Source organism: Canis lupus (assembly GCF_048164855.1).
Source record: "Canis lupus baileyi chromosome 5 unlocalized genomic scaffold, mCanLup2.hap1 SUPER_5_unloc_7, whole genome shotgun sequence".
Lineage (NCBI taxonomy): Eukaryota > Metazoa > Chordata > Mammalia > Carnivora > Canidae > Canis > Canis lupus.
Genome location: NW_027326414.1, coordinates 436,902 through 461,640, shown reverse-complemented (window position 1 = coordinate 461,640; position 24,739 = coordinate 436,902). Strand labels below are relative to the sequence as shown.

The window sequence follows — 24,739 nt, the reverse complement described above, 5'->3', positions numbered from 1 at the left end:
GGAATGGAGAAATGATTAGGATGGCCCAGAGGAGTGAAGGGGGCTCCTTTGATACTCTCTCACACATTCAATCATTTAGAGACCTGCACGTTCTGCTTTCAAAATACTGTGTGGGAAATGGGGATGATAGGTGGTACTTACCTCACAGGGTCGTTATGAAGATTAAGTAAGAAAATGACTGGCACTTGGTAAACAGTGCTCAATAATTACCAGCTACTATTATTGTCATTATTATGCCTAAACTATTTTGACCATGCTGTTTTCCATCACCTCACAGACATCAGCTGTCCTAAAATAAAGTCCTGCAATTTTTAATGGCGATTCATTTACTATAGAAGACAGAAGGGGTAGACAGAGTACCTACTATGATTGGTGGGAGGCTGAGCACAGAGCAAGGACATAGGCTCCTTAGGAGCCAGGAGGTAGAATAAATCTTGGAAAATGAGGTGGGGGGATCTCTCAAGATATTACCATCTGTGTAACTTTCCCTAGGTTTGGGGAAAAGTAAAAAAAAAAGGGGGTCCAGAGCAAGGCTTTAGAGTCAAACAGATCTGAGCTTGAATTCTAGCTCTGCAACATCACAGCTTATGTGGACAAATTTTATATAACTGTTCTTTCATCGTCAAAGTAAGGATAGTAAGACATATATCACAGAGTTATTGTGGGGTTAAATAAAATAGCACATGAGGGTAAAGCACAGTGCAAGGCACATAGTAAGCACTCAATAAATGGCAACTGTTGTTACCATGTGCAGTAGATGTTCACCATCACACTGGGAACCATTTAGGAATCTACCTTAGAAATACATTGTCAGGGATCCCTGGGTGGCGCAGCGGCTTGGCGCCTGCCTTTGGCCCAGGGTGCGAGCCTGGAGACCTGGGATCGAATCCCACATCGGGCTCCCGGTGCATGGAGCCTGCTTCTCCCTCTGCCTATGTCTCTGCCTCTCTCTCTTTCTCTCTCTGTGACTATCATAAATAAATAAAAATTAAAAAAAAAAGAAATACATTGTCAGTTGTCTGATGGTTGCATGTTTGTTAAAATGCCAGCTTCAGGGCAGCTGGATGGCTGTGGTCAGTTGGTTGAATGTCTGACTTTTGGTTTTGGCTCAGGTCATGATCTTAGGGTTGTGAGACTGAGCCCTACATTGGGTTCCACACTCAGAGTAGAGTCTGTATGGGATTCTCCTCCTCTCTCTCTCCCCTTCTGCCCTCCCCTTACTCACACTCTTTCTCTCTTTCTCTCTCAAAATAAATAAATAAAATCTTTAAGAAACAGCCTCATGTTATGAGCTAACATTATGATATTATTATGATAAATATATGTATCATTAAGGAAAGCAAGACTAATCAAATATATAAAGAGAATACATAATGTGCAATTTTTGTACTCATATGTAACTAATTATGTAAATGTCAACTAATTTATTTAGACAAGATTTGATTTCACAAAACCTATCCATAGCAAAGCAGTATACTTTTCATACTTTATAATTAAAAGATCACACTAATTATAATGCTTATTGTCTAAACTTTTGAGATCGAATGGGCAAAACCTTACTTAAATCCCTCTAAGTGATCTCTTCTGGGATAGGCAATATTTTGCCCCTGTGACTTTTTCCCCAGTGTCACATCTGTGAATCTGTTATGTTCCATATTAAAAGTGGCACTGCAGAGGTAATTAAGATTACCAATTAGCTGACCCTAAACTGTGGAGATTATTCTGGATTATCTGAGTGGGTGCAATTTAATCACACATGCCCTTATACTCAGAGCTTTATTCTGTGGGGATACAGGACAGAAAGATTAAGTGTCAGAGGGGAGCAATGTGCTGTTGCTGGTTTGAAAATGCGGAGAACCAGTGAGGGGATCAGGCAACTTTGGTAAGCTGAGAGGCAAAGAAGTGGGGTCCTCAGTCTTACAATCACAAGGAAATTATTTATGCCAATAGTTTAGACAAACTTATGAGTGTGATCTTTCCCAGCGCCCCCAGATAAGAGCCCAGTGTGACTGACACCTTGATGTCAACGTAGTGAGACTATGAGTAGAGAATCCAGTCATGAATGCCAGACTTCTGGCTTATAAAACTCAGAGGTAATAAATGGTATTAAGTTGCTGTTGGTGGTAATTTGTTATGTACCGATATAAAGCCAATACATAGGAGTAACAACTATTCTGCACTTTATAACCAGAGTTGTCCCTTTCAAATCCATCATGGTTAAGTATTAAAAAATACTCCTTTTCTGTCTGTGGCATATGAGCTGTCTGTTCCTAGCAATGTATGTTCCATGATCTCAAGCTGGCTTTCCAGCATTTCTTTCTTCTTCTTCATTTCAAAGCCTTCATTTAATATTTTCTTAGAATAAGTGCTTGGATATATTGCTGCCCATTAGCATCTCCCACAGAGGGTATGCAGGTTTGTTGGAAAAGAAAGCCCTTCAAATCCCTATATTCCAGGAAAAAAAAAAAAACCCTTGTGAAGGGATTTGCTGCAATGTCCGGCTAAAAATTAGCTCTGATATTTACTGTTTATTCTTTTTGCCCAACAGCATATCAACCAGTGATAATATGTAAAGCCCTTGACCTCATCGAAATGATTCTAGTGCTTCAAAGGATATACCAAAGCATTTGCTATATAATCCAGAGAAAGACCCACCCCATAGAGCAGATATTGCCTAACATCATGACAATAAAGTCATCACAAGCAAAAGACTCTGGAAATGTTAGGTCCAAATAAAAGAGGGTGCTACTCTAGGAAAGACATTAGGAACAGTGGCCTATTTTAAATTAATTACTGTATAAATAGCACAGTCTCCACATGTTGACAGCTGGACAATCAAGAATATCCCTGAGGGAAGAAAGAAAACTCATAGAAAAGTATTCTGTGGTCAGTCTACCACTGCCCAGAGACATGAGAATGTGGTGAAATATTCAGTCAGCTTAGCCACAGTCGAACAAACTGAGGAAGAATCTGGATAGCAGAGCCCTAAATAAAGATCATGCATTTTACTCTTTAATAAAAAGAGAGAGAGAGAGAGACTGGAGAAGGGGATTGAAGGAGGAGGGGAAGGTAGGGAAGGAAGGAAGAAAGGAAAAGAAAGAAATTAGAGAAAGTCAAGATATTCTGACATTTTCAAAATAAATCAAATATGTAAATTTTAATATGCAGCTCTTTAATATGATATTTTTGAAATATGATAACAGTTTCTCTCCCATGGCATCTCTTTACTTTGATATATAACTTTAATCAGCTATATTTATAGCAATAGCTAAAAATTATTAAGTAATCCAAGTACAAAAGAGTAAAAAAAAAAAAACCTAACAATCTGAAGTATATGATTATTCAATGCTCCATTAATCGATTTGCTTGACGGAATGATTGGGGAAAAGGAATGGAATTCTTAGCCACTTTTTTTTACTTAAAAATTCCCAACAGTACTCACTCACAAAGAACTTAGGTTTTCCACTGGAAGGGTGAAAAGAAAAGTTAGTTCTAGCAAGTCCTGCCACATGCTCAACTAGAGGGTAAAATAGTATCCATTCAGATTTGAAATGGATACTATCACATTTCAAAAAAAATCACATTTCAAAAGTGTAGCATTTATTAGGTCTATGACTACCAACTACTACAATATCATGTCATAATTACAAGTATTTTTTATTTAAATTATATTTACCTTTTTATTTCAAGCACTGAAGTTTGGAAAGTCTTATCATCATAATGTGTCATGTTTATGTACATGAAACCCAGCAAGATTTTTCCAGGAGTTCCCATGTTCCATTCTGTATGAAATTACTCTTTATTTATTATTCCTTTGATATTCAAAATCTATACATAATTCTGAATGTGTGTAAATTCCCACTAAAAACTATCAGCAACAAACATCTTTGAGAAAAACATTTACTGACAACAGTCTATATTACAGAGTTCCCTTTAAGATGGTGCACTGAAGAAGCTTTACTTATGTCTCTCAAAATCCCATTAAAATTATGGGATGTAAATTTAAAAACAAGTGCCTAGCAATGCTTGAAAACAATAAATGGCACCACCATCAAATCAGAAAAATTGAGAAATTCACAAAAGATGAAATGCAGACTAAATTGATGAGGAAATCTACACAGAGAACTACAACTCAAAACAAGTGGCAGAGTGTGGTAGAGTGTGAGCTGCTTTTCCCAACAGGGCACAGAAGACACTACAAGCCAGGAATTTATAGAGAACAAAGTGGGCCATGGGAAGAATCATGAAGGTTACCAGTTATAGAACAGACATCAGAAGAGCTAGCCCATGCTTTTCCTTGCTGAGTCTGTAGAGCACCTCTAGATTACCTGAATCCAGGACACAGTTTCTACAAATGTTCTTTAAACAAGTTAGGGGACCTAGCAAAGATGACTCCTAGCAAAGGCATAAAGGCCATTAAGAGATGCAGAGTAGAGATTCAGATAACTTCTGATCTCTACAGGGGTTATGACTGCTATGAAAAAGGAGTGATAAGAAAAAAAATGATGTTCTTAGAAAATAAAAAACAAGACACCACAATTAAAAGAAGTAGAAAGGCTGACCAATAGAATGGATGGGGCAAAGCTGATGACCAAATGAGTGATCTGGAAGATAAAGCAGAGATAATTGTTCATGATATGGAGGGAAAGATGAAGAGCATGTGAGAGAAAGTAGAGAACCAAGGGATCCCAGGCCAAGATGATTTCATAGATGAACTCTTTCCAATCCTCAAGATATACAGAAAAACTAATCCTTACGTTGTTTAAACTTTTCCAGAGTAGGAAAAGATGAAGTATTTTCTAGCTCATTCCACAAGCCTGGTATACCTCTAATATCAAAATTGTGCAAGGAGAGTGTTAGAACAAAAGAAAATTATAGATAAAGCTCACTTGAGAATTTTGATATAAAATGATTAAATAAGGGCAGCCCTGGTGGCTCAGCGGTTTAGCGCTGCCATCGGCCTAGGGTGTGATTCTGGAGTCCCAGTTTCAAGTCCCACATCGGGCTCCCTGCATGGAGCCTGCTTCTCCCTCTGCCTGTGTCTCTGCCTCTCTCTGTCTCTCAGGAATAAATAAATAAAATCTAAAAAAAAAAAGAAAAAGAATTCAAGGAGGTTAAACCCTAAGAAACTTACTCTACACAAACAGATTAAAAGAGGACAGTCAAATGGTATTAAAAATTGTGGAATTAGCATCTGATCATTATAATAACCTATTTAGTTATGTGTACATTTTGGGAGTGGGGAGAATCTCTTATTAAATAATCTAGGAATGGAAAGAGAATCCCTTACCTTGACAAAGTGATGACATCAGAAATTTTCTGCAAACGTTATACTTAACAGTAAAATATAAGAAAAATTCCCTTTGATGCCTGCCATCACTACTATTATCCAACATTGTTTTGGAAAATTTGGTCAATGGAATGTAATAACTGGAGGGAGGGAATAAGGGCAAGAGAGAAAAGAGCAGAATAAGTACATAAAGCTGTTACTATTTGAAAGTTGGATGTTTATTCATCCTCTGACAATCAGGTAAAAGAAAATATAAGATGGTATAAGAAAAATACACAAACCTCAACAGATTTCCTATTATATATCAGTGATAAATATGATAATATGTAATAGATTGGAATTCATCCACAATGGAAACAATAAAAATGAAAAAATAAAACATCTAATAATTTAATGAGAAGTATGTAAACCTTATGTAAAGAAAACTATAAAAATTTATTGAATATCCTGAAAAATAATCAGCATAAATGGAAAGACTGAGTGGAAAGATGATATAATAAGGATAGAGATATTCCCCAAATTACTATATAAATTCAATGCAATCCCAGATGAATTTCCAATGAAATTTTTTAAATGAAACTTGTCAATCTTATCCAAAGTTCAACTGGAAAAGAAAATCTTAAGTGCCTTGATGAGAGTATTTTGAAAACACGGACAGCAGACATTCCCTGCCATATGTCAAAATGCACAATAAGGCTCCAGTCACAAAAACAGTGTGCTACTGATGTAGAAGTATTTTAAAAGTTTGGTGGAATACATTAGAGTCTAGAAATAGACACATTAAAAGGAAGGTAAGGTATAATAAAGGTAGCATTTCAAATATGTAAGGAAATGTGGAAGTACTCAGTAAGTTGTGTTGGGACAAATGGTGTTGAGGAAAAAACAGAAATCAGATCACTACTTCATATAATTTACAAAAAAGTTTAGGTAGATAAATGTACAATTTATCTTTATCTTTTTATATACTTGTACAATGTACAAGTATATAAATGTACAATTAAAATAATAAAAGTTTGTTTTTATGTTTTTTTGGGATAGGTCTACCTAAAAATGACACAAGACATAAAGAACACACTGACATATTTAATCATAAGCCCTCTCCACTCTTGGCATCCTAACCTACCCTTAAGGTACAAAACCCTCCCTGGGCAAGGTCCTTTCCTACTACCATGGGGGCTCCTGTGGCCAAGCTCCCTGAAGCTCCTTTGAAATGTTCCTGAGCTCGGAGTCCAAATTTGTAGTGATAAAATGGTATGCACTTAACTATGACTTTGTCAACTGTAGCCTTCTTTTTCTCCCTCTACTTTTTCGCAGAATCTCAGATTTTCAAAGGTATAAAATACTTATGCATCCCCATTTTACAAGTGAAGGAAAACCAAGGCCCTGGTTAATAAAAGAACTTGCCTTGGAACACATACCTAGCTGCTAGCAGTTCAGCTGAATATGGAGCTCCTGGTTTCAAAGGCAATTGGTTTCTGCTCTTTCCACATTATAACTTCCTGTGGCCTAATCTACAAGTGGCTAATTTTCAGGTCAGGTATGGAGGCTTACTACAGAGAAAATTTGAACCCAATAAAGTCATTTTTCAAACCACATATGAAACAGTAGGAATTTAACTATAGTCAAAATACAGATTAAACTTGTATTGTTTCCAGAGTCCCTACTCATTTATACTATAATTTTAGTTAAAGTACCTGAGAGACAGGATGAGATCAAATAGAACATAGATCATTTGCCTTTGTCTTTTTGTTCTGAGCTTCCTATTAGCATTTCACTGAGTGTGTATGTCAGAGGGTGGGAATTAGGAATGGTATTTAGGGGTTGGTAATATGTCATGAAATCATAACGTTGAGATTTTTTATATTTTCCTAATGAGAGGAAAGTTATTGTAACTATAAACTAAATTTTACTGCTTCAATCATAGTAACCATGAAATAGTCCTCAAACACCTTTCAAGATAGTTGAAAATTACTATTCCAGATGATTTATGTTTGTACTTTTTAAAGCACATTTTAAGAAAAAATATAAATAAAAAACCTCCTGAAGGAAAAAAGAACACAGGTTAGATAAACCAGAGGCCCCATGGGTTATGAGTAAATCTGAACTGGTGCCATTTTTCTGGAAAGGTCTAAAGTAAAGGAACCCAGGAGACACAATAAAAACTAAGACAAGACCAACTGCACTACTGACAAGGTTGTGAAAAAATTCCTTGATCCAACTGGATAGATTTAGCAGCTCAGAAAGAATTGAGGAGTGGGGGGGAACACCAAGAGAGATAAAATGAAGTCAAGACAATGATAAAAGAAAATGCAAAACAATGGCAGTCAACCTCAGTTGCAAACTAGCAAAAGCTATGTGGGTTCTCAAGCAGCCACAATATTATAACCATCTAGTTTTGTGCTCAGGCGAAGACATCACACCAAAGGCACTTGGCACCAAATAACTTCTGGCCAGGGATTTTACATTTAGAAATGTAAGACCCAGTAACATTTAAGGAATTCCCCCTCTTGCCAGATAGCCATCCTCTTGCCCTGAAGCCATGTGACAAATGATCCTGAATACCACGTTGCCTTTTATGCATCTGTTGTCTAAATCAGTGTAGAAACTGGAAGGAGAGACTGAATTCTGGCCCTTAGCAAAAGGCTACATTTTAGTGTCATAATGACAGTCTTGGCAGAACAGGGCATTCTTACTTGAAATGTCTCTGCCATACTAAGAGCTTTGTCCACCATAACCTGAACCTGGCTTGATCGAAGGGACTATCAGTTCTAAATTTTAAATACACAATCAACTATGTGAAAATTTAAAAGAAGCAAACTGTTTCTTGGAAATCTCACTTCATGAATGATTGTCTCTGACTACTTTTTAGCACTTGAAAAGGTTTCATTTTCATTTGTGTTGTTTTCTGTTTTTATATCACCAAAATATTTCTCTCAAAATCACCACTGAAAACTTTTTTTTTGTTCTTTTTATTTAATGACACTTGATCAAAGGCAAAATTGCTTTTGTGTACTCTGTGTGTGTGTGTGTGTGTGTGTGTGTAGTGTAGCGTATAATGGCACCAAAAAGGGAATACATTCTTTCTGTCAAAGATGTTCATCTTGGTCACTGTATCAAAGATGCTCTAACGCACTGAAGCCGGTAGGCAAGAAACTGTTTTTAATCCTCTCTGAAGTGCAGGATGGCAAGAGAGACACAACATGCACTTGAGAGCATCCTGGCCACAGTGCCATCACTTCAGGGTTGCCCAAATCTGTGAGTATTTTCATAGCTTGCTTTTCAGACTGGAAAGATCTAAAATTGTTGGAAATAGATGAGCAATGTTGTGCTTAAACCTGAGACTAGTCTATCTTCCCCAAACCATTTTCAATTTGGGTTGTTATTATCACTCAAGTTTTTTTCTGGCCACTATCAGGTAAGGATTCAAGGTCTCCAGTGTCCACACAAGGCAGAAGGAAGATACCACTGGTCATTTTGAAAAGCCACTTTGTTTTCCTAACTACATCCAATTTCTTTCACCACTATGACTACACACACATGCAGACACACACACACAAACCAGCAGTATTAAGTTTCAGGCGTTTTCTGCAAACTATTCATATTTCCCTTAGTAACCAAAGGATGACCCCTAGGTAACGATGCCTATTACAGCCTGCAGTCCATAAACATATGTAAAGATCTTTCCACTGCAGCCATTAAAATAGAGAACGTTTTTTAAATGAACATATACCCTGCCTAAGTTCTCAAAAGTTCAACAAAAAATGACTTAAGTATTTACTTTTATTTAAAAGTAAAAGTCAATTAAGTACCTGAAATTGCCCAAAGCAATCAGACTTATTGTACCAAGGATCTGGATCATATCTCCAAACAACTAAGCAACTCATCCAAAAACACTAACAATTTCAATGCCTAGAATAGAGCCTAAAACAATTTTCTAACCTGCAAATTCAAGAATTGAACTAGAGGAGCCATTAAAGTTCACTCTTGGATTTATAAAAATATCCTTGACTATTTCCTTCTTTAGTACAGTGAAAATGAGAGAAATTGGGTAACAAAGTTGTTAAAGAAGAAAAGGAGAAAAGGGGCATTATGCAATTGTATTTTAAACGGCCTTCCTTGACCTAAACTGAAAACTAAGAGAAAAATTCAAAATTTGTAAAAGAACCATTTCTTTTGTGAGTGAACAAAATTGTTACTTTGTTGCTTCCTCAAAACTCACAACTATAAATGATATAATTTCTAATAGAAAACAAGAACAGGAGTTTCCAAAATTTAAAAGTACCAAAATTCTGGTCTGGAAGAAAACACGTATTTATTCTGAGTAAAAATTCTGTTACATCAACAAGACACATTTTGACATAGAAAAATACCTGTTTAATTTTAGAAACAAAGTAGGGAGGCAGAAGGGAAAAACTAACTGCAGTTAACCAAAAAAGAAAGAAAGAAAAGAAACCACTTCCATATTCATTAAATAGAATGTCTTGTTATTTTCACAGACAGTAAAAACTTTTTGACATCCTTTTTAGTCCCAGACTGGAGAAGTGTCAATGGATCTTATTTGGTCTCTTCTTCAGTGTGTAGAGTTTACAAACCTAACCAAATTTAGAATTAGTGGGAGTTATGCACTTATGTTCCTTATACATAAGAGAAGAAAAAAAGGCCCTTTTATGCCAGCTTTGAGTTGGGCTTGAATTTTTATGACTTATTTAGAAGCCCTAGGGAATGAAAAAAAAAGTTTCTTAATGGAAATACTGACACAGTCTTAAATATAGTGACATGAACAAGCACTTCTATGAAACAGCACCAGGATGAGACTGACCACTCCAGCAAGTTTGAAGTGAAGACCGTTGCAGACAATTGATGATAACTGACTGAATGACATTAGGAAAGTAATGGCAAGCTAGAAAAATCAAAATTTCCGGTTGGTAAACTTGTTTTTAATAGGAAAATATGTAAAATGTATGGGATCTTTACTCCAGTAAATGGAGGAAAAAGAAAATGTAAAATTTTTGCATAGATTTTCTTCAATTGTTACCGGATTAAAAGTAGTCATTCTTAAAAAGTCAAAGCTGTCATATCAATCCTGAGAGATGTAGCAAAGAGTTTAAATCAGTGGATCTAAATCTTGGTTTCTCAGATCTTACAAGGCTATGTACTAGATAGAGATACACAACAAATACTTGTTTTTTGTCTACCTGTTACACTTTTCATTCTTTGGTGGATTTCTAAAAATTAGCTAGTCTTTTCCATTTATCATCATATTTTCCAGAAAGTCACTTATTTACTTGAAAATTGGGTTAGTTTCATTTTATACTTTCTAAATTACTATGTTGAATCTCTTAAACCTCTCGAAGTTTTCAGCTACATTTTGTTTAGCATTTTCCTCTGGCTTTAACTTTTTTCACAATTGCCTCTTTTTAAAAAAGCTGTTTAAACTTATTCAAGATCATTTTTTTTCTCTTATCATGTTCAGGGACACAGATCAACATGTATATGTGTACATTAAAATGTCCTTTATAGTTTGGAAGGCAAACCGACCAGATCATTAAAACACTAACTCATTTAAGAAACAGTTACGGGGCAAATATGGGAAAGACACTGTATGAAGTGCTAAGGGGGCTATAAAATGTATAAAACACCACTTCAGGACCCCAGAGAACTTTTAAACACATAAGGCAGTGAGTATCAGCACAAAAGAGAGACAGAATACCGCTGTCTTTCAGAAAAACAGTGTGTCTAACCTTCCCACAAATGTGTATTAGTGTTGCTATCATACTTAGGTATCGGATAGAAGAAATGTAATATTTGTTACAATGTAAAATGTTCCCACAAATGTGATTTAGTGTTGCTATCATACTTAGGTATCAGATAGAAGAAATGTAATGTTTGTTACATTGTAAAATGTAAAAGGAATGCAAAACGTACATTTTTAACAATGTAAAAGGACAGAAAACATTAGGACTAAACATAGTTCTAAAAAATGTGTATATTTTCTAAACCAAACTGCCATAGACTTCCGATTTGTTTGCAAGCCATATGGTATAGGGGCTTTAGGTCTCAGTATTTACATTTACGGTTTTTCAGACTCTCATGTAATACCAAAGAACAAAGAAAAGTGAAGGAAAAGTTACCCCTGAAGAAATCAGAAGAAATCAGAAAACTGCTCATGCCAATAGTTGTTCTTTTTTTTTAAATTTTTGTTTGCCATTACTCTCTCAGTTTTTAACAGTAGATGGAACACTTTTGCAATTTCATTTAAATTTTGCAAGTGAATTCATAAAGGAAATTTAATTTTAAAAAGCAAGCTACTGTTAAATACTCCATATGATGTATTTGGCTTTCATCATCACTGATAAACATTTACAAATCTATGGTGTTTAGAATATCGTGCTTAAGTTTGAATGATTCTGGAGTAACCTCACGCCTACCCGAAAGTCAGAACTTCTGTAGATATCATTTATAAGATTACTGCTTTGGAATAAGTAATTAGGAAAGAACCCTTTTCAAATGGCTATGAGAAAGACATCATTCTTTATTCAAAGATATTAGGGGCAAGTTTAGGATTGTGGTTAATTCTGAAACTACTGATTTGAAAGGGTGGAATATATAAAAAGCAATAGGAGGAGGTAGTTTAGAGAAGAAAGGATATTGAAGCACACCCCACATGCTGTGTTTAATATTATCATCTTAGGAGAACAGACAATTCTATATTTTTAAAATCAGTACTTAAATTTCTACTTGGAGATTTCACTTATGATGGAATACCTCATTCCCAGATGGTGTTTGATAGGCAAAGTATTATTGTAGTAAGGATACAAGACAAGAAATTGGATAACCTTTCAAGTATCCTTTAAATGTCACTAACTGGGCTCGTGATAGAGGGTTTTATTATTCTCCGCTGAAGTACATGAGCAGTCATTTGCATGCCAGGAAAAGAATGTCTGGAATAATCCAAAAGGGCAAAGCTTAGCTCTTTCACTAAAAATAAGGAAGTGACAGGCACAAAAAGGGAAATAAAAGAAGATAAAAGTATCCAAAGCAGACTTACTAGTCAACAAATCCCATAGAGAAACTACTATGTACACAGAAACATACTATTTTAACAGCTGGCTCTTGACAAAGCCTTCTCTTGACTACCATGAAGCTTTCTTTAAGCTACTCACAAATACAAAACCTAAAATTGATGAAACATATAAATTAGTAGTGATTATTCACTGTTGAAAAAGATCTGCCAAGACAGCCCTTTAAATCTTTCTTCTGCTTCATGTAACTATGGTTTCTTTGTTGAGCAGCCTAGCACAAAGCACAGGGCTCCAGTGAGCCTAGGATAGGGCCTGTGTAGAGTGGCTCTTAATATTTTTGTACATGGAATGAATGCATGAAAGAGCACCTCATACATGAGAGAACTGTATCTCAGAAACGTACCTGTGAAAGTCAGCTTTCCGAACTGGGAGTGCACTTCTTCAAAGAAGCCATTCTGTATAAAGTTAAGGTTAAATCCCAGGCTAATTCAATGCTTTTTTTTTTTTTTAAGATTTTATTTATTTATTCATGAGACACACAGAGAGAGGCAGAGACAGAAGAAGTAGGTTCCCCACAGGGAGCCTGATGTGAGACTGCCCCTGGACTCCGGGATCAGGTTTTGAGCCAAAGGCAGATGCTCAACTGCTGAGCCACCCAGGCATCCCTAACCCAGTGGTTTTACTGAACTCCTGAGCATACCTGGGTTTTTACCACTGATAATGCCCTTTACATTCTAAAGTACTTGTGTATGTAGGAAGAGAGAAAAAAGAACATCATTAGCTGAGAGGAAATGTTTGAAAATGGCATTTACCTCTGGCATCCTCCCAAACTTATTTTCTACTTCCTATTTCCTCTTTCCCTAATAACCAAAATCCTTAGTTCTGTCATTTTGCTCCAACTGTGGCAGGCCATCCAAATGGCCTCTACCTTCCAAAAAATTCCATGTAGCAAATAAATGACTTCTTTTTTTTCTCTCAATCAAAATCTCCATTTCTTCAGGGATATTCACCTCAGTCAAGTGGAGGGGAAGCTAATCTAATTAATTCACACTACCATAGGAAAAGAGTTCTATCGGCCTCTATGTTTTTGCCACACCACATGTGTCTAATTAAGAGGGATTTTATTTTATTTTATTTTTTTTTATTGGTGTTCAATTTACTAACATACAGAATAACACCCAGTGCCCGTCACCCATTCACTCCCACCCCCCGCCCTCCTCCCCTTCTACCACCCCTAGTTCGTTTCCCAGAGTTAGCAGTCTTTACGTTCTGTCTCCCTTTCTGATATTTCCCACACATTTCTTCTCCCTTCCCTTATTTTCCCTTTCACTATTATTTATATTCCCCAAATGAATGAGAACATATAATGTTTGTCCTTCTCCGACTGGCTTACTTCACTCAGCATAATACCCTCCAGTTCCATCCACGTTGAAGCAAATGGTGGGTATTTGTCATTTCTAATAGCTGAGTAATATTCCATTGTATACATAAACCACATCTTCTTTATCCATTCATCTTTCGTTGGACACCGAGGCTCCTTCCACAGTTTGGCTATCATGGCCATTGCTGCTAGAAACATCGGGGTGCAGGTGTCCCGGCGTTTCATTGCATTTGTATCTTTGGGATAAATCCCCAACAGTGCAATTGCTGGGTCATAGGGCAGGTATATTTTTAACTGTTTGAGGAACCTCCACACAGTTTTCCAGAGTGGCTGCACCAGTTCACATTCCCACCAACAGTGTAAGAGGGTTCCCTTTTCTCCGCATCCTCTCCAACATTTGTTGTTTCCTGCCTTGTTAATTTTCCCCATTCTCACTGGTGTGAGGTGGTATCTCATTGTAGTTTTGATTTGTATTTCCCTGATGGCAAGTGATGCAGAGCATTTTCTCATATGCATGTTGGCCATGTCTATGTCTTCCTCTGTGAGATTTCTGTTCATGTCTTTTGCCCATTTCATGATTGGATTGTTTGTTTCTTTGGTGTTGAGTTTAATAAGTTCTTTATAGATCTTGGAAACTAGCCCTTTATCTGATATGTCATTTGCAAATATCTTCTCCCATTCTGTAGGTTGTCTTTGAGTTTTGTTGACTGTATCCTTTGCTGTGCAAAAGCTTCTTATCTTGATGAAGTCCCAATAGTTCATTTTTGCTTTTGTTTCTTTTGCCTTCGTGGATGTATCTTGCAAGAAGTTACTATGGCCGAGTTCAAAAAGGGTGTTGCCTGTGTTCTTCTCTAGGATTTTGATGGAATCTTGTCTCACATTTAGATCTTTCATCCATTTTGAGTTTATCTTTGTGTATGGTGAAAGAGAGTGGTCTAGTTTCATTCTTCTGCATGTGGATGTCCAATTTTCCCAGCACCATTTATTGAAGAGACCGTCTTTCTTCCAATGGATAGTCTTTCCTCCTTTATCGAATATTAGTTGCCCATAAAGTTCAGGGTCCACTTCTGGATTCTCTATTCTGTTCCACTGATCTATGTGTCTGTTTTTGTGCCAGTACCACACTGTCTTGATGACCACAGCTTTGTAGTACAACCTGAAATCTGGCATTGTGATGCCCCCAGATATGGTTTTCTTTTTTAAAATTCCCCTGGCTATTCGGGGTCTTTTCTGATTCCACACAAATCTTAAAATAATTTGTTCTAACTCTCTGAAGAAAGTCCATGGTATTTTGATAGGGATTGCATTAAACGTGTAAATTGCCCTGGGTAACATTAACATTTTCACAATATTAATTCTGCCAATCCATGAGCATGGAATATTTTTCCATCTCTTTGTGTCTTCCTCAATTTCTTTCAGAAGTGTTCTATAGTTTTGAGGGTATAGATCCTTTACATCTTTGGTGAGGTTTATTCCTAGGTATCTTATGCTTTTGGGTGCAATTGTAAATGGGATTGACTCCTTAATTTTAAGAGGGATTTTAGACAGTTTAACACGATGAAGTTTAAACATTCAGCCTGTGGGAGCTGGTTAAATTTATGAATTATATACTAGCAGAGCAGTGGGGCTCAGAGAATAAGCATTCAAATGTACTAGCCATTTATAAGTTGATCATTTGTGAGCTGCAAAAAGAAAGAACATAACAGGGATTTGTTCTCAAGCCAAGCAAAAGAAGGGGAAGAAGTCTACCCGTTTTACTTCAAGACTTGCCTGATTTTTCCCCTTGTCAATAGACTTCTTAGAAACCTCTCCTTTCTCCTTCAGTAAAGAAGGAAATTTGTTAGGTTTTTGAGGATAAATCAAACTGCAATGCAAGTTAGGAAAGGCTCCAGTGAGGACTCACTGTAAGGTGGCACAGATGGCACATAGCTCCTTCATGGATGGTCCCATCTGGAGAATATCAGTACTGATTCAATAGAAATGGAGGTGGATATTAAAGCTAGTCTTCATCCTGATACCTCAGAGAGCAGACTCACTGAGGGACTAGAGGGCTCGAGGTCAGTTTGTCATGGGGATTCACTCCATCACATACCTGAAAATTGTCATCCATTAACCTAACATGATGAACAGTAAGATGAACAGTATTGTAATTTTAATTTAGACATAGACAACACTGAGTGACTAAGTTTTCTCAAGTATTATTTAGCTGTATTTAGAAGCAATAACCTTAATAATTCTAGTCAATTCTTGTTTAAAGATTTTATTTATTTATTCATGAAAGACACACAGAAAGAGGCAGAGACATAGGCAGAGGGAGAAGCAGGCTCCCCAAAGGGAGCCTGATGTAGGACTGTATCCCAGGACCCCAGGATCACGACCTGAGCCAAAGGCAGATGCTCAACGACTGAGCCACCCAGGGGCCCCTAATCAATTCTAATGTTATAATTTCTGCTGTTAGAAAGAAATATTTTAGCCAATACTTATTGAAAGCCTATTTTGTCCCCTGGGGGAAAAATCTTTTTTATCCCTTGCATGATGGGGAGACTGTAGATTACAAAAAAATGTTTAATGTCTACATAAAATCAACAAAAACATGTTTGCATCTACTTTGATGTTGTCAGTCAAGTGGAGAGGAAGCTAATCTGATTAATACACACTGACATAGAAAAGACTTCTATCCACCTATATGTGTTAATTATGATTACTACTTTATAATCTAGCAGGCTTCACCCTCCTAGAATTTACAAGAACAGGTGAAATGAAACTCAGTGATACATTATCTTTCCACACACCAACTCTTTCATTTGGCTTTTTTTTATTCAATTATCATTAATGGAATGAATCATAAGATACTAAAAATGGGTGGGGAAATGGATACAATTCTTTTTTAGCATAGATAAATTAATACACTATGTTTAAAGGTGATCTAGTCTTGAAAAAGAATTTAAAAGATGAAATCTTTGCACTAGGGACACCTGGGTGGCTCAGTGATTGAGTGTCTGTCTCTGGCTCAGGGTGTGATCCCGGGGTCCTGGGATCGAGTCCTGTATCATGCTCCCCACAGGGAGTCTGCTTCTCCCTCTGCCTATGTCTCTGCCTCTGTGTGTGTGTGTCTCATGAATAAATTTTTTAAAAAATCTTTAAAAAAAGGACAAAATCTTTGCACTACTATAAAACTGGGGTGGAGGAGGGGAGTGGTATTTAATAGCAGATTGAGAGGATTTCTTTTTAGGCAAAGAAAGAAAGATATAACCAGAAGGAATTGAAGGAATTCAGAATAAGCCTGTATGCCAGAGAAAACCATAGCAGTTGCTCAGAAAGTATTTATTGAAATCCCCTGTTCTACTATTTATGCTTGAGTGGTAACCCAGCTACAACTGCAGCAACGTTGTCGCTCAGTTCCCCCAGAAGACAGCCATTTATTATTTCAGGCTGAGATTTAGCAGACGAGTCTTAGACCACCAATCTTTCTCAACTCTCTATCCACAAAACCAAAAAATTTATTTCGTTCTTTTTAAAGTTCATACTCATGCATGCAAAACCAGAAGTTTACATGTCTAGGTTGCTTTCTCATTGTTTGCATAACTAAAAAATAGGCTTTTATTTAAAAATAGAACTTGGCAGATGAACAGGCCATTGGATATTTTAATAAAAATAAATGGCCAAGATACTTAATTTCGAGAAGTATCAACTATACAGGCAAGTTTCCCTCTTTGGTTTTCTACTTTATCACCTTTGAAAAGAGCATGCATTTTCAGAAGATTCATCACAATGTGTAAATTTCAAATTTGTTTCTACTGGGTAACATAAAGAAATTTATAAGAAATTTCACAAAATAATAGATCTTCAATTATTCCACCTAATCAAAATTAATCTTCATTGTTTCAAAAAATCTTCCTTATTTTTGTCTATATATATATTTGTACTGTCATAACTGCATTCAATGTTTCCACAATTTTAAATTGTTTTCCACTTAACCTTATGCTATCAATATTTCTCATGTTGCTTTAAAGTCACTATCAGTATTATAAATAAAAATGTTGATTTTTATGCTATTCTAATCTAGCTTTGGATTAGAATAACATTTACATTTTTAAAAACTGACATACTTCCCATATTTTTATATGTTCCAGAAAAATGCATGAAGGATGAGAATTAATTATTTCTTCAAAGTTTGGGGAAAAAAATCCAACAAATCTATCAAATCATATGTTTTGGGAACAGGGTTTACTAAAATCCTTGACTTTCCCTGAATTAGTGATCATTTATAACTTTTCTCATTGTAATTTTATAATTTACTTCATGTGGATATTACCAATTCATTTCATCTGCACATTTATATATAGTATATTGTCAAATAACTGTGCATAATACACCACAATTTTAAAAAATATTTTTAATGACTATATATTGATTGCTATATCTCCTTTCTCATTTCCAACTTTAATCTCTGCCAAGTTTTACCTGTTTCTTTTAGTATTGCTTTCAGAGTCAACTCTTAATTTATTTTTCAGCTTTCCATGTTAACTTTTTCATTTTATTTTTATTCTTTTTTCAATTATCTGTACTTGCACATTTTGACGTCCTATCCCTTTCTATCTCTGTAAATAAAATTAATGAAGCTCTGAATTATCTCCAAGTTCTGCTCTGGTCACATTAGTTAGATGTTAGTATGTAATTAAAAAAATTTTTTTTATTAGCTAAATAGTCTTTATTTCATCTTTTACTTCTTACTAGACCCAATTATTACTTACAAGACTAATTTTGTATGTCAGAGCATTTGGAGTTGTTTTCAACCTTGAAGTTGGAGATGCAAACAGAAAGTGAAGTTAAGTCTTTAAAAATGTATTGAGATTTTCTCTGAATCCTTACAGATAATATATCTTTTTTTAAAAAGATTATTTCTTTATTTATTCATGAGAGACACACAGAGAGAGAGGCAGAGACACAGGCAGAGGGAGGAGCAGGCTCCCTGCAGGGAGCCCGATGTGGAACTTGATCCCGGAACTCCAGGATCATGCCCTGAGCTGAAGGCAGACACTTAACCGCTGAGCCACCCAGGTGTCCCACAGATAATATATCTTGTACACATTTGTAGACACTTGAAGATTTCCAGTTAAATAATCTGAAAGGTATATTAAACAGACCAAATGTAATTCTTTTATAAAGACCTATTGCCCACATATCAAGCTCCTTACAAGGACTACACTCAGTATCATTTGTGTAGTGTTTAGCAGAGGGCCTAGAATATCATAATTGCTCAATAAATGAATTGTGGCAGTATATGTAATAATTAAGAGTTATCATAGTCTTGTAGTAGTTATGTTCCTCCTACCCCTTACACAGGCTAAGCTGCACTACTGATCCGGAGAAGAGTTATTAACTTGTGTTTTTGGTCTGGGTTTTCTTATCTATGATATAACATGGCAGGACTAGATGCTTTCTAAAGTTATTTCCAACTCTAAAATTTCTAAATCTCATTTGTTGGCATTTTCAGGATCTGGACTCTATCTGCACCAGATGTAGGTCACACATATCCTTTGTTCTGAAGCAACTTGCTCAAACACACTCTTTACGAGCAAAACTCTGGAAACTGAAGTGAAGATAGAAATTTTTACCAAACTCACTACTCCATCAGAAAGTTCCGGACAGGCAGAAATCAATTCATAATTTTTGGAATAAAAGTAAAAATTTCAAAGCTATTTATCAGTCTTACTTGTGCTTTCCAGGAATAAAAGTAAAATTTCCAAAGCAATTTAAGCCCGATCTACACTTTTCCTTCACATGAGTCTTGGCACCCAAGCTAATTTGTGTTCATTTTCCATCACTATTAGCAATCAAAGAATTTAAGAGAAAAGATGGAACACAAAGTGTTTGCATGGCTGGCTATAATTCAGGGCATTCCTCCTCCAAGAATGTATATCATTGAGATTAAAAATGAGCATTAAGAATGAAAATTCTCATCTTTATTACTAAGAGTGAAAAACCCAAGTAGACCATCATCTACTAACAAGTACATCTGGTAATTAAAAACAAAACAAAAGCTTTCAAATTAAATTATGAGCTATATGTGAATAATCTCTTATAAAAGCAGTAAAGATCATGCCATTATACCTGTTGAATTTGCTGCAGTTTTAGTTCTATTTTAAACAAGGTGTCATGAAAAGCACAGACTTACCTGTACGGTAGACAAAGTTGCCTTCGGTTTCTGATGATGAGGGAGACACCAATTCTTCCTCAAATTCATTGGAACTAAAAGATCCCGAATGGTTTCTTTGCCTTGTCTTTCCCATCATGGCAGCATTTGTGGCCATGACATGTCTCAAGGAGTCGTTAAGGTAACGATTCAATAAGCTGCTCTTGTATTCGGGGGGTGATACGTAGTCCTCACTGGCCTGTGACTCTGGCCTCACTCCAGCTTTTATGACTGAGCTTTCACTTTTAGTCACAGGATGATGAACTGGATTATTATAGCCCCCTTCATTTATGTGGTTTCTTGGAGGATTTTCTCCATCTAAGGGAGAAAAATACCAATAGGTAGTACTTACATATACTATTCCCTGTTATAGTCAATCATTAAATATATACATAAATAAAGAATATTTAAAGTATATTAAATTGTCTTTGATACCCCAGGTTAATTTTTAGGGAAAGGAAGCAGGAATCTATGTAATCTCTCCCTATGGTATCTTAATTTTAACGAATTTCACAGAAAATGTTATTCTGACACATGATAAATCTATAAACAAGAGGAAGCAGCCATATTCTGTTGGTCATTTATAGAATTGTAAAAATGAAGTTACTTCACGCAATAAAAAAGAATCATTAGAGTACCATCATATTTAGTGGAGTCAACCTTAAAAAACAGCACTTGGGGTGAACTTCTTATTAATAGAGGGAAAGCAAAATAAAAATATTAACAAACCTTCAGAACATGAATCATCGCTGCTTACACTAAGTCGCTCAGCGTTTCCTTGAACATACTTGTTGTACAGTTTTATTCGTAAAGCCCAGCTTAAATCTGGCTGTCGAACGGTATTCTTAAGCCGACGTCTTGCATTAGCAAACCAATTTGACACCTAAAAAAGTTTTATTTTTCAATTAACAAAACAAAAAATATTACCCATCACATATTACTTTCCCACAAGGGACCTAAGCCTCTCACAGTATCTCTGATCATTAAATATTCTCAGAATGCAATAGTACTAGACATTCATTCATTCATTCAACAAATGCTGAGCACTTACTACAGAGACTGAGCACCTACTGTGTTCTAGGAATAATAATAATTAAAAAAAGAACAGGCTTTGCCATCAAATGCTCAGTCTAGTAAGAGGTAGGATAGTGTACAAATAACTTTAGTATAGGAAAGAATGTGATTGAATGGCTTAAGAGGCATTAAAATAAAATGATACAGGAATCCAAAGGAAGAAGGGGTTACTTTCATGTATGACTTAAGACTTCATGAGGAATTAAGTGAAACATTGAAGGAGTGTGTCAGGTATAATGGGTAGGAAAGTGTGTTCCCAATAAAGAGGACTTGAGAACAAATATAAGTCAAATTCCAGAGACATTGTGGTGGGTGAGGAAGAGGGAAAGAGTTAAAAATGACCTTGAGCCATTCCTTTGTAACCAAGAGAAGGACAATGCCATTTTGAGAAGGAAAGTAGAACTGTTTATGGGTGAAATGATGTGCTTGGTTTAGGGAATGATTAGTCTGAGGTACTGGAAAAGCATACAGGTGAGATGTGAAGGAAGAAAGCAAAAATGATATCTGAGACTCAAGGGAGAAGAAAATCAGATGTGGGTCAAATGCACAGAAGTGTCGGCGGCAGCTTTGAGTAGTCAGGGAGATGGCTGAAGACCAAACCCTGGAAACCTCCAGAGATCAAAGAGACAGAATTATAACAGAGAAACTAGCACAGCAGTCAGATACAGCAATCAGAGAAGTAGAGAGAGAGAAATGCCAATAACACTCAGCTTTTTTTTTTTTTTTAACACTCAGCTTTAAGTTGAAAGTCAAATGCTTCCAAAGAAAATAGCTGAATGCAAAGAAACAAACACTGCAAAACAAAAGAAAGTTACTTCCATTTCTTTTTAATAGATACTATTGTATTTCTGGAAGTTAGAATGGTGCTTGAGATTTCCTTGAAAATATCTGGCTATCATCAGGAAAAAATATATGTAAATAACCCAAAGGGCCAATATTTGCTTTTAAAAGAATGATATATGGAAAGAGAATTACGTCTTTCTGCCAATTTTTTTCTAGAACATGAGTCCACATTACAACAATAGTTTGTGTGGCAGTGCTTACGTTGGAAGTTTCTTTTTTTTTTTAGAGATTAATAATATAAACCTACAATTTTTACATATTTCTCAAGACATAATTATTGAATGGGCCTATGGTGAATCCTACTTTTTAAAAAAACAGAACTACATTTTTTTCCTCTTTGACTCTACAAGTTTTTAAAACATGGTGGTTTTTCCCAATTTACATACACACACATACACATGCACACACACATATATACAGAAAATATATCATAGGTAATATATATCCAATATTAATTACCTTTGAGTCTTAAGTAATAACTGTCCCCTTAAATTTATGTGCATTGATGTAATAACTCACCATGGCATTCCAGAAGTTTTAGTTTTTATCAAGCCCTCTTCCTATCAAGTTGTGCTATTATACTATGATTTAATATGGCTTCAATTTTTTTAGTCTTCTCCAACCTCTAGACAGACACCTTCTGCAAATACTCATTCAATAAATATACATTGAGTAGTTCTTGTGCTCTAGCTATGGTGGTCAGTGCTAGGAATGTTAAATATTAGGATAAACTTCGTCCCTGCGCATATGGAAGGATTAGTGTGGAACTATGTATTAACTGAAATACATGGGTGAACATTTACTATGGAAGCACAAAATGCCTGGTCTAGTCTTCAAACCTTCCTCTACTCTCCAAGTCATAGCCGAAGTATTTATTCAGGTTTTTGTTAGTAGTAACTGGGAATTTTAGAACTTTTTTTTTCTGGATTTCTCTATCTTCCATTCTATGCACTTGAATGAATCTTAACCATCACCATCAACTTCAAGTGTTGATGTACCATTATGATTTAATTGCTTGACTTCTTCAAATCCTCATCAATATCTTGTTATCCTATAACTGTGGCATAATGTTTTCCTATTCTGAATTTGCCAAAATCAAGTGTGAATCTACAGAAGTCACTTAACTTTTCTGAACTTCAAACCCTTCATCTATAAAATGCATTAGATGGTTCCTAACATCCTTGCCAACTCTAAAAACTAAGATCTGTGAAATACAGTCTAAGCTCTCCTACAGAAGTGTTAATTTATTCCTTTTATAGTTGGTACTAATCTACCTTCTGCTTTTGACCACTGCCCTTTTGGGGCAATCAGACATGTGTGTTTATGTCTTAAACTTTAGCACAACCATCATATAGTACAGTGTAATCCAATTCTTACGTGACTCTGCATATTTTTATTTAAATGCAATGGCCTTCTAATTTCCAAGGACATTAAGACTATAATTCTAACATACAAAAATTGGGACCTTTGAATATCATGGTGGGATTACAGTTTTTCAAATACAGGGGTCATATCCTTTTTATGTTTTATATAATTAGTTCTTACCATAATATATTTATCACATGTTAGAAGATTTTCCAAAAAGGTCTGCTGATATCTAAGATGAGCTGTCTGTAACCTGATTTCATAAGTTTGACTGGCAAGCAATCTGCTAATATATTCACTCTGCCAGTACTTTATCACTAGAAATTTACTGTACAATTTAAGGTGTTTAATATCTGCTTGCATTGTCATGTAAACAGCAAACAGTTGGTTAACAAATTTGCATAAATACTGTTTTTCTTTTCTTTTCTTTTTCTTTTTTTTTTTTTTTTTTTTTTGGTCCTGATGCACTAATGCAAACTCCATCTGTTTCACAGAAGGTAAAAATACCAGTTCAGATTTTTCTACCTTCAACTTACTATGGATTCCTTCAGGTTGTCATGCAAATCTCATTAAATTCTATTTTACACGAAACAGGCCTCCTTACTATGGATAGGTTCTGCAACATCATTTTGATGTCAAACTCAGAGCTTAAGAAACAAGGTATTTTATAGTGAAAACTTGGAGAACCAAATATCTAGAAGTTGGAAGAGAAAAACTAGTAATTTTCATCCCTACTTTAACCAAGGTGTTTACATTCATCGTATTGACAGAGCAATCATTATAGTAAACCCAAAGGGATAAGCCAGCATCTGTCCACCTTTGAACATACAGAATTAAAAAACTTATTCTGAGTTACCCAACTGAAATATTGACAACCTCATTTCTATTCCATATAGTATAACACTTGGAATAATGTAGAAAGACCAATTTGAAATTTTGTTGAAAATTTAACAGTTGCTATAATCCTTGCAGTTGATAACTACATACATATTTCGGCAGAAGCACTCACCAAGCAAAAATGGAGTTATGTCAACAGAAGGGGCAAAATCTTAGAACAGAGCAGTTTTAATCAATGGTGCATTGGTATGTTTAGCCATTATCATAGAAATGTGAAACTTCTATAAGTAAAGGAAACATTAACACCCAATCATTAAACATAATCTCAAGCTCAATGTGCATTGCACTCTGCATTGGGATCATGAAAGAAGTCAACTCAAGGAGACAGTTCACTCTTATAATCCAGAAAAAATATAATAACTATGTTTTAAAATATATACACATGAACAATGGGCAACACTGAAACCAGATATAGCACCCATCTGTCCTTCTCTGAAAAACTTCTTCCAAGGCAATTATTCTGCAGTATGCTCTATATCCTACAATAATATAAACCCTAAATGCATGCCACTTTATGTCATTCCACAATAAAGCTCTTCACATTTTGATAATACAGAGTATATTTTTTATAATGTTTAAGCAATGGGCAGCCACAGAGATTAAGCACAATGGAATATTTTGGTTGGTTAAAGTACACACACACACACACACACACACACACACTACCTGTT

General features: G+C 35.6%; 1 protein-coding gene across 21 annotated transcripts in view; it reads right to left on the bottom strand.

The window, feature by feature from the left end:
- LOC140629455 (homeobox protein Mohawk-like) overlaps positions 1–24,739 on the bottom strand; it is a 129,573-nt gene that overhangs the window by 96,569 nt on the left and 8,265 nt on the right. For 15 of the 21 annotated variants that reach the window (XM_072818954.1, XM_072818950.1, XM_072818953.1 and 12 more), the window contains exons 4-5: positions 20,619–20,772; positions 19,872–20,207 (exon numbers count right to left, since the gene is read on the bottom strand). In XM_072818954.1, coding sequence (XP_072675055.1) covers positions 19,872–20,207; positions 20,619–20,772 — 490 coding nt within the window. Of the gene's footprint in view, positions 1–13,955; positions 15,376–18,055; positions 18,819–19,871; positions 20,208–20,618; positions 20,773–24,739 lie in introns of those variants that run through there. The other 6 variants (XM_072818947.1, XM_072818948.1, XM_072818946.1 and 3 more) reach the window with 4 other exon arrangements.